The following is a 10,424-nucleotide window of genomic DNA, read 5'->3' on the forward strand; positions in this document are numbered from 1 at the left end:
CCGGTGAACCACTTCGGCTCTGACCGACGACTTCTGTTTCCATACCCTTCTCCCCACCCGTTACCTCAGGAGGGGTAGTTGGTACTACAGTATTGTGTTCAAAATCATCAGAAACTGATTGACTACGAGACTGGAGCGTGACATTAAGATCTATGTGGGCCGCTGGAGGGGTATCGCCATAGAAAGCCTTCGTAAGTGGACCTTGGGTGGAGCCCAACGAAGGTGGGCTGCGTTGATTCCTGTTTCTTTTACCCAGTGCAACTATTGGGGTTGGGCATGGAGTACTTGATGGGCCACCAGCATTAGGGCAATTCATGTTAAAAAAATTGTGGTGGGGGCCACTAATTTCTCCCACTGACGTGTTATTTTCATTTACTCCCCCATCATGTTGTTGTCTCGGAATTCCAACAGGCGAATTAGAGTTCCCATGCAAGACGTTTTCCAAGACTGGAGGGGCGCTTGGAGTCTGTTGGTTTTCCGGTACCGACTCACCGACCTCCTTCCGGCCATCGGATTTACCCTCCTCACGGGAACACCTTAGCTCACCTTCTTCCAACTCCGCCTCCTCCGCTGTCGATTCAATAATGTTCTCTTTCCATTCTGAGACTTTCACAGATTGTAACTCCCCAAAGCTTGGTTTCCAGGCTGGTGCTTCTTCAGAGACCCAGACTCGATGAGACTGACCTTTCCACTGCACTACGACTTCCTCTTCAATCCGGCCCCCAGACTTGGTGAGAATGAAGCATGAGCCTTCAGCAACATCCATGTTCTCCCAGGAGAAATCTGATCTTTGAACTATTTCTCCAAACAGCGCCCCAACACTTTCGTATACAGATTTGTCCCGAATCAGAAGAGGCACCCCATGGATCACCAGCTTGGCTATGCGACCAAAATCCATATCTTCCCCATTCCAAATCTTCGCTTTTGAGAAAAAGCTTGACCAGAATTGTCGCCCTTCTTCCAAAAACTTAGTGGCCGTGCCCCGATCTTTAAAAGTGACCATCACCGTCATACCCCCCACGTAAGACAAACTCACATTCGTAAAAACCCCACTTTGAAATACTTGGTCAATACTGTCGAGAGTCCTAAGACTCCTTACTACTCCTAGAACCGATCTGCCCATACAATGGTTGGGGTAGCACGGCCCTGGTCCTTCCACCTGGACAACCTTGACCTGACCCTTGAGTGCATCTGAATACATACGGCCCTCCTTAACCCCAGTTGATGCTGGGGGAATGGTTGCTTTCGGAACCCAAGTCTGCCGGCCTATAGGTGGCTCCTGATGATTGAACTTCTGATGGTCTTTATTGTACTTTGCGAGAGAAACTGAGAGCTTTGCTTCGTAGATTTTCACTGTATTCATGCTTCTCAACACCTCTTGAATATCATTTACACCAACATATCTGACAAACCCAAAACAATTTCCTCTTGAGTCTCTTTTTTTTGCCACATATGCGTCCGTTAACGTGCCAAACGGTTGGAAGGCTCTTCCTAAAAGGGTGTTGGATGTTCTATCTGGCAAGTTTGCCACATAAAACGTGATCTCCTTTTCAGTTGCTCGCCGTTGTTTCCGGTAGTGGTCTTCATGCCATGGTCCACGCCCCATACTCCTTTCCTCCAAATGGACATATACTAATGTCTATCTATGGACTAGTTAGAATAGTTTATTTGAAGGGATTGATGGACAATTACACATTGACCCACATTCAAAGCTTCTGAAATAAATATAAAGGTGTAATGTAAACAAAAAGGAAATGAAATAAAAAGTTAATGAAAAGGAAAGATAAGAAAGAAAAAAAAAGGGTACAGCCAACCAATCGAGATCGGACACGCACCGCCGATAGCCACACGCACCGTCCACCTGTAGCTGTCACACATCCCGGCACGCCACCGACCTCGCCACCGCCAAACCTGTTACAAAAATTCTCTCAAGAAGACGTTTTCCGACGAGATCCGGCGACTCCCAAAAGCCATAAGAGATGTATCTTGGATCCATACCAAGGCCCACCACCAGAGCCTGCTTTCTTAACCCACTTGCCTTGTGAGCCCAACCCAACTAAGCGAAAAGACAAGTCGTCAGGTGGACGACATGTTTTTCTTATATACAAACTGACCCAACATCTTTTAGTTTATTTTTAAAAAAGTGTTAGCTTTATTATTACTTCTAACTAAAATGAAGTTATTCTCATAATTAGGTGGAATTTAAATGTAAAAATAGTTGTTTAGACAGAAAAAGTTGTCATTAGTCGCAACAATATTATAAAACAAGAATACAAGTTACGAACTAAAACTTGCATACTATATATACTATAAATAAGTATTAAAAAACAATATGATTGAATTCAAGCCTATACAATATAAATAAGTAGCTCATTCATAGTCGTTTCTATTATTTTATATTTGTATTTATCTTTTCATTTTTTTTTTCTTTTATCACTTGGATTTATCTGTTATTTAACTTATCGAGGGATAATCCTTGGGTCGACGGTTCCTTAGATCGTAAACCATGTGTTGAGGAGATAATGTTACATCTGACTAAGTGAAAGAGTAGAAAAGAAATCTACCATCGTCACTTATTGTGATCGATAGATAACCGCAAGTACTTTACATATATGGCTAAGATTGTGTGTCTTTAATAATAGGGATTTACCAGGTCCCGCTCTTGTTATTCATGCAAACACCAATTATTTATGGTGGGATCAATCCGTCACTAGTTTCATTCGTTACTCTTTAATTCTTTCTCTCCTAACTCCTAAGTCTTTCTTTAACCTTTTAGACCCCTTAGCGTGCATTTGCCCTACAATTTTTTGAAGTCTAATATCGTGCAAATTGCATATGTGACTCTGTGAGCATATTATGCCTATGTTCATTATTCAGGACGGACCCAAGTGAAAAGTTGTGTATTTTATAGACAAAAATCTTGATCCCCCTTAAAAATTTAGTTAAACCCCTTATTTGTCCCTAGAAAATGGATCCAAACACATACATTCATTATGAAAAAACAACATATTGTATGGGAGGATGGACCTAAAATGTGTATGTATATATTGTATGTATAGGGGTGTGTGAAAGGGAGGGGAAATAATTTTTGTCTTCTTGTGAAATGGGAGGATCGTCCCCAACGTCGAGCAGAGGACGCCGAGGACGAGGACAGAGGGGGGCGGCGTGGAGGGCAGTTCGTCGCCAGTCCGGGACGGTGGAGGATGGTCCTCCATACCGTGCAGCCTAACGCTCCAACATCCTCAATGAAGTAGTCGAAATAGGACCCATATTTTTTTTTGAACGGCAAATTTCTTTTATTCCATGTCGTCTATGAGACATGGACCCAAAACCTCCCTCTCCTAAGGTGTTTAAAGGTTTTGTTTTTTGCCAGTGGACCACCATCCTATTGGTGAAATAGGACCCATATCATTTTGGTTTCAATGAAGTAGTCGAAATAGGACCCATATCATTTTGGTTTCAATGAAGTAGTCGAAACTTTCTCCCTGTATCTCATCATTAAAAGACATAATGATAGCGTACACCCTTGTGGAAACTTGAATGTTCATTGTGTTCAAAAATATCTTTGTAATGAGTTGTGAAATGTGTTGATAAACAAACGATTCCAAGCAATAAACCCTTTTATAATGTTGTGTGAAGGATAGAATTCTATGGTTTTCTAGATATGAGAGTACTTTTAAATATAGAAATTAAATTGGTAGTTAAATTTTTTTTTAAGATGTCATGTAAATCAACACTAAAAACAGTATCTTCTAGACTTCACACGTGTAAAAGTAACATGTGCATATAAATAAACAAAAAATAGCTATTGTGCACAATTATTAGATCGGGATGGATGAACACGATGATGACTCAAAAGAATATTAGGAGGGAGGGGGCACCCGTGATGATGCCCCATCACGCTAGTGATGGTGTGAAACACTATCGTAAGTGGTATTTTTCACGGTGTGATAGAGGTTTTTGTGATACCAGCTATCACGGTCGTGAAGAGTGTGGATGAGTGTGTTGTGTAAAGTTCATGAACTTGTTTGGCAGGAAGTTCGTTTATGTTCGTTTATTTAATAAACGAACTAACACGAACAAAAAAAAATTGTTCGTTTAATTAAATGAACGAACATGAACACACCTTGTGTTCGTTCATTTATGTTCATGAACATTCTTTTATGTTCGTTTATTTATGTTCATGAACGTTCATTTATTACGTTCGTTTATGTTCATTTAAATTTTAATAACTACATAAATAGTTATATTTAAATAAATATTAGGTTTTCTAACTAGTTATATAAATATAACTACTTATATTTCTATGAACCCTTATTTAGATGTGTTTTTGGATGAAATGTAATATATTAGACTTGTTTTCTTCAAGCATGTTAATTTCTTTTTATTCAAATATGTTCAGTTAATTTTTTTATGTTCGTTTGTGTTCGTTTATGTTCGTGAACTGTTCGTTTGTGTTCGTGAACTGTTTGTTTAATTTTTTTTTATTACATTTTGGATGAAATGTAATACATGCTTATGTCCATGTTTATTCGGTTCGTTTACATACCGAGTTGCAAGTGTGATGAGTGAAATGTGAAAAAATTGAGGTGTCTAGGTATCCTGATGATTGAGTGTAATAGAAATTTTGTGTGATGGGTGCCCCATCTGCCCTTAATAGCAACGTAACAAGATTGATTGAATATGTGTAGATCTTCTCGCTACAACTGTGAACCATCGGTTTCTTGTTAGGTCTCAAGCGGTGCAGCGGAACGAACACAAACGAATTAACACGCAAAAACAGAAAATAAACGACACAAGAATTTTACGTAGTTCGATTCCAGTGGGGGATCTACGTCCATGGGTAGCAACTAGGTTAGTTCATTAAGCTCTAAGCTCTGAGGCACACTAAAAATTACAGTACATGATTAGGTATATATGGAGAACTGGTGAAAAAAAAAACTAAACAGGCCAAATTGGGCCCTCTATTCAAGTCTTCTAAACAAAGCCCAATAACCAAGGACTTCACAAATCCAGCAATCCCCCACTTGAAGGCCTTACGAGAAACTCCAGCCTGCTTAGCACAATACAACCCAATCATCCGGTACTCAACAATCTTTGAAGCACAGGAATAGAAGTCTTCAGGTCCAGCTCGTAGAGAACAAATCAAGCTCCAAACCTAATATATTATGATTAAAATGTAAATGTTTTATACACATTTGCATTTTTGTTGTAAAATTTTAATTTTAAAATACTAATATGCGAAGATATAAAAAAAGTTTGGGTTAAACGGGTCGTGTTCGGGTCAACCCAACAAAATTCATGTCGTGTCCGGGTTCATATGTCCGACACAACTTTCAAGTTTTGAGACATATTAGGGTTCATGTAAAATTTTCGGGTTCGAATCGGGTTGGACCTTCCATCCAACCCGCAAAGACGACACGTTTAGCACCCGAGTCAAATCTCATACTGTTCCATGACTTGAACCTAAGGAAACTACCCCCCAAAACACGGACCAGTATGTAAATTAACACCCCTTAACAAAGAAATGTATTTTGCATTAGTGATGCCTGTTGTAACATTGGCTCTGATTGAGCTATTAATTAAACAAAATTATTATATGAAATTCTGATTTCATGCTATGAATAAACAAAAGAAAAAGAAAATATTCATAAAACTGATAACATGGGTTTTAAATAGTGTAAATAGCACGAGACTTTCAACTAATGAAATCTAAACCAGTTAAGCAACCTCTAAAGCAGATATTGGTTGACATAAAGATAGAAATGTTCAATATCTTAGGAAGATGATGACACTATTGTATGATAAAGAAAAAGAAAGGCGCAAGGAACTGCAGAGTTATGTGTCAACATTAAAGGTACTCATTTAGTCATTTTCATTCTCATAATGGGGGCATTAAAAAACACACATCAATTTCCATCATGGCAGGGTGATGATATTGCTGATGTGGACATTAATTCAAAATTTCCATTATGTAAAATGCCTTACAACTTGTAACTAACAACTGAACATATGTATTTACTGGCAATATATATATAATAATAATAATTATTTGTTGCCTTTTTTATATCCGAGTCTGGAAGCTCTTTATTTATCAACCTTTTCTCAAGTTACTAAGCAGCACAATAGGCTTGTAAAATGTCAAGGTTTGAACCATAGGGCTTGCAAAGCCCTCCGTGATCTGGATCGCCATCATCATCTATGCTGTTAATAAACAAGAAAAACTTCTTGTTGTAACAAAAACCTTTATACGTATAAATATACGAATGTATGTATGTATATATTTCAAATTAAGGAGTAATAAGAGAGAGCCTCAGGACTTTGGGAGTTTCTTGCAATTTGCAGGAGCCCAACCGATCTGCTGCTTCTCATTGTCGTAGATGATGATTTTGTCATGGAACGATATATCTGCAAATAGTAAATGGCAAATAAAAATGGCAGCTTTATAATCTGCATACATACATCGAGAATTAAAAAATGATAATTTGACTAAGTTTGTGTTTAAGCTTTTTACCTCCAATCAGATTAATATTTTCGAGGCCGACTTCCGAACCATTCAAGATCCCAAGACATGCATTTCCACGTTCCTGCACCAACGTATGCAAATGTTAAACAATATTGTGGAAAAGGTAAATTGTATTTTAGGTTTCAATTGACTTCTTACACTGATGATGAGATATGCTTCGGGGTCCATCTGAAACCGAACATACTTCGACTTTGCAAAGCTCAACATTATCGGCTTAAATATGTTTTTGACATCTTGAACAGACTTGAAAGGTTTTGATCCTTTCCAGCATAGTGGGAGACTTTTATCATCATTTGCAGTTTTTAGCTGCTTTCCTTTAATGTCATTCATAAGCTGCAGTCCATGGGTTTCGATAATATGGTTAAAAGAAGCTCAAGGTGCCAGACACGATTACTAAAAGGACAACAATTCTTTGACTCACCGTGGAAACTAGAGCTTTATAAGCTTCTGCACTAAAGTAGGTGTACGTACTTCCACTATCAAACACTATGGGAAGATCTTTTATTCCACTTGCTTTTCCGCCAACGTACAACTCAGCAGTTCCCAAAGAGTAGTGTTTACTGAAAAAGTCCGTGATAAGTTATGGTATCTTATAAGTTATAATTTACTAAAAAAATGAATACTAACTAAAAAAACTCACTCGATTTCGGTTGTTGACATGGGTGTCCAGATTACCCCTGAAGAAGGAACAAGTTCATTTCCGAAAAACAGAAATCCATCTCCTTGTGCACCGAGACAATGACCAACTATGTTTCTTGTTATACCGAGTTCGTTTAATTGGCTTAAGATGCTTGATTTGCCTAACCCTAGACCAAGAACTCCGTCAGTGTAGGGTGGGTCCATTGAGGAGTGAACTTCTTGATTGTAACCACATCTGAATGTATGAAACTAAGATGATATTATAACTCACGCATTAATAATTAATAATTAATAAATAAACTACATATAAAAGAGGCTGACCCGAATGCAAGACGAGGTTTGGCTACACTTCCATTGATGTATTGTAGAGGAAACCAGTCTTTGACCATTAGACCAAGAGATGATCCATGGTCGGCGTACTGAACTTCATAGTCACATTGATCCTTCGGAGACTTGCATTCAAGTGTTTCTGGCCAATGAACAGATGCACACATTGGGTCCGTGCATGCCACAAGGTCTTTGTTAGGCTTATAAGGCCTGTGAGGTGCCTACAATATTAAAAAAAAAAAAAAGTTTGATTGCTGTTTTCAATGTTAAACGTATGCACGCCATCTGAATACTTTGAATAATAATATTTATGGTTTTTATACAAATGACCAAAACAAACTTTATGGTTTAAGCGGCTTATTATGTATATACTATATGACTTATCTTTGCTCTTTATTTTGTCTATTTGGCCATCACTATGTGAGCACTTACTTCAGATATTGATGGGTTTTACCCAAATTAATGAATTCTTTTATTTCAGTTAAGTTAGTCATTAAAAAACAAACGAATCAACTTAATACTAATTAAAATATAGAATTACCGGGAGGCATTTGACACATGGTACATCACATTGAAGCCAAGTGAGATCACTGCCGGTGTCAATGTCCAGCCAATAAGGTTTCGGTGGATTCCCTATGTTCATCGTCACATGATAGTACCTGCACATACAAGTGAAATTTATCCCTTTAGCACATTCTACAAGTTGTACTAAAAACCATAGGTCCAAAATGACATTCCAATATTAAACCATGCTCCTGAAAAGCTTAGTTAGGGGATAAGAGCTTTGGCAAGCACCCATTATGCCATCATGGCCACGTGTCATGTTCCGAAATATTAATCTTTTCACTCTTTTAGGACGCGTACCCCCCCCCCTCCCCCCTCAAGAACAAACTTGCTAATAAGTTTATAGCATAACTTAGCAAGCATAAATACCAACATTGAAAGCAAATTTCAGGCTCCTCATTGCATAGGGAAGTTTGAAGAATATCTAGATTTTCAAAAAAAAAAAAAAAAGTATTTAAGTTGATACTAAACGCCCATATTGACAAACGTTTATGTCGTATACTCGTATTACTTGATGGCAGTAATTTTGCAAGCTAAGAGGAATTCCGCGACCACTTTTGAAGATCAAGTAGAAATTATATGAAGTTATAAACCAAGATTTGATCACTTTTGTAGCATTCTTACATATAAAGGTAATTCAGGTATCCACATAATCCATCTGTGATTACAAAGGACTCCCCACTCACCTACAGAACACCTAAAATTGGCTTTTTCTCACATGCATCAAAGTGGTATAATACCTACATAAGCCTAAAATATCAGATATGGTGGGCCTACTTGATCTATCTAAAAGGTATACAGAAAAAAAGGTCCTAGAGTAAAATCCTCAACCAAACCCTAACAAATTCACAATAACAGTAACAGAAGAAGATGAATTGATGAACATCCACAAAACATAAGGCTTGTAATGAATCACACAGCAGAAACAGATTGAACTGAAAACGGATTTGACGAACATAATTAGGGAGAAAGAGAATAATACCCTCTGGGATAAACATTTCCGGTGACTTGAAAAACGACGGAGGATGAGGATGGAGGTGATTTGTTGGCTGAATAAGATCCTTGAAATAGTGCAGCAAACAAGCAGAGGATGAAGATGAATCTGGAATGCATGTTGAATGGAGCTCCCAATGTGTTTGATGAAAAGGATGATTTGGTGTTGACGAAGAGTCTGTCTGCGTCCTCAGGAAGGACAGTGTGAATTGAAAGAGGATTTTGACCTCACGCGGTTTTAGTCATTTTCACTTGATAGATACCGTTATTTAACTTTTTTTTTTTTTTTGAGTTAATTACTTTTTTTCGTTCCTTTGGCTTGTCAAAAATCACTATTTCAGTCCATTAGTTTAAAAATTGCGATTTCAGTCCATGTGGTTTTACTTTTGTAACCATTTTAGTCCCTGTACTTAATAGAATAATGGATTGAAATGGTTACGAAAGCGAAACCATAGGGACTGAAATGATTACGAAAGTGAAACCACAGGGACTGAAATCGCAATTTTTAAACTAATGGACTAAAATAGTGATTTTTGACAAATCACATGGACGAAAACAGTAATTAACTCCTTTTTTTTCAATACGTGTTGCGCTAGATTTTCACTTGTCAAAAACAGATTTTCATTTAGGTGACTTTAACCGTTAATCGAAGGTGTTGTTACTGTTTTTTCGATTCGTTTACAACCATAATAACCATAATAGTGATGATCAAAATCTTATTCAAAAAGTTCGTATACAAACCAAAAAAAAAACACACACACAATTAACAGGGTACCTTCATCACAACTAAGGAAAATAAATAAAATACCAATCAAACACTAGTTGTGTATTATTTAATTACTAAATATAAATATAGAAAAAAAATCTCCAATGTTAAAAGATATCCATATGTGGGCTTAAGGTTTGCCATCTGGGTTTTCAAGTGGGTCAATGTAAATTAAGGGGGTGTTTGAGAGTGCTTATAAAACTCCTTATTAAAAGTCAGTATGGACTATGGAGTGATTTTTCCGAAAAATCATTTTTCCCCTCAAATACACCCTCATTATCAAACATTATTTTGAAGCTTATGACTTTTTAAAAAACCAATAAGTCAATAAGTTATTTTAAAAAGTTTATCCAAATATTCCTTAAGTAGGTCTGTTGGCTTAAAAAAATAAAAATATAAAAATGAAAACTAAAGTCGGAGTGGAAACGATATAAAACACTTAGTGGAGCAAAGCACATTCAAACCCAAGTCAATCTAGAAAACACAAGGCCCTTAACCACTAAAACAACTCATATATTTTCTTTACAATTCGCATTCCCTACATCTACAAAAACAATGAGGGCAATAGTTGTTGGATGACATTCCCTACATCTACAAAAACAATGAGGG

The 10,424-nt window shown here is 37.3% G+C and overlaps 1 protein-coding gene across 1 annotated transcript; it reads right to left on the reverse strand.

Moving 5' to 3' along the window:
• Positions 1–5,863: 5,863 nt before the first annotated feature.
• LOC110878791 (aspartic proteinase Asp1) lies at positions 5,864–9,265 on the reverse strand. The gene is made up of 9 exons (XM_022127150.2): positions 9,039–9,265; positions 8,034–8,151; positions 7,487–7,713; positions 7,167–7,400; positions 6,948–7,086; positions 6,665–6,859; positions 6,515–6,587; positions 6,321–6,408; positions 5,864–6,204 (listed from the first exon to the last, which is right to left on the reverse strand). Exons 1-9 carry the CDS (start codon positions 9,167–9,169, stop codon positions 6,114–6,116), a joined length of 1,296 nt encoding a protein of 431 aa, XP_021982842.1. The 5' UTR covers positions 9,170–9,265; the 3' UTR covers positions 5,864–6,113.
• Positions 9,266–10,424: the final 1,159 nt, after the last annotated feature.

The sequence above is a fragment of the Helianthus annuus genome, chromosome 9, assembly GCF_002127325.2.
Source record: "Helianthus annuus cultivar XRQ/B chromosome 9, HanXRQr2.0-SUNRISE, whole genome shotgun sequence".
Taxonomy (NCBI): Eukaryota; Viridiplantae; Streptophyta; class Magnoliopsida; order Asterales; family Asteraceae; genus Helianthus; species Helianthus annuus.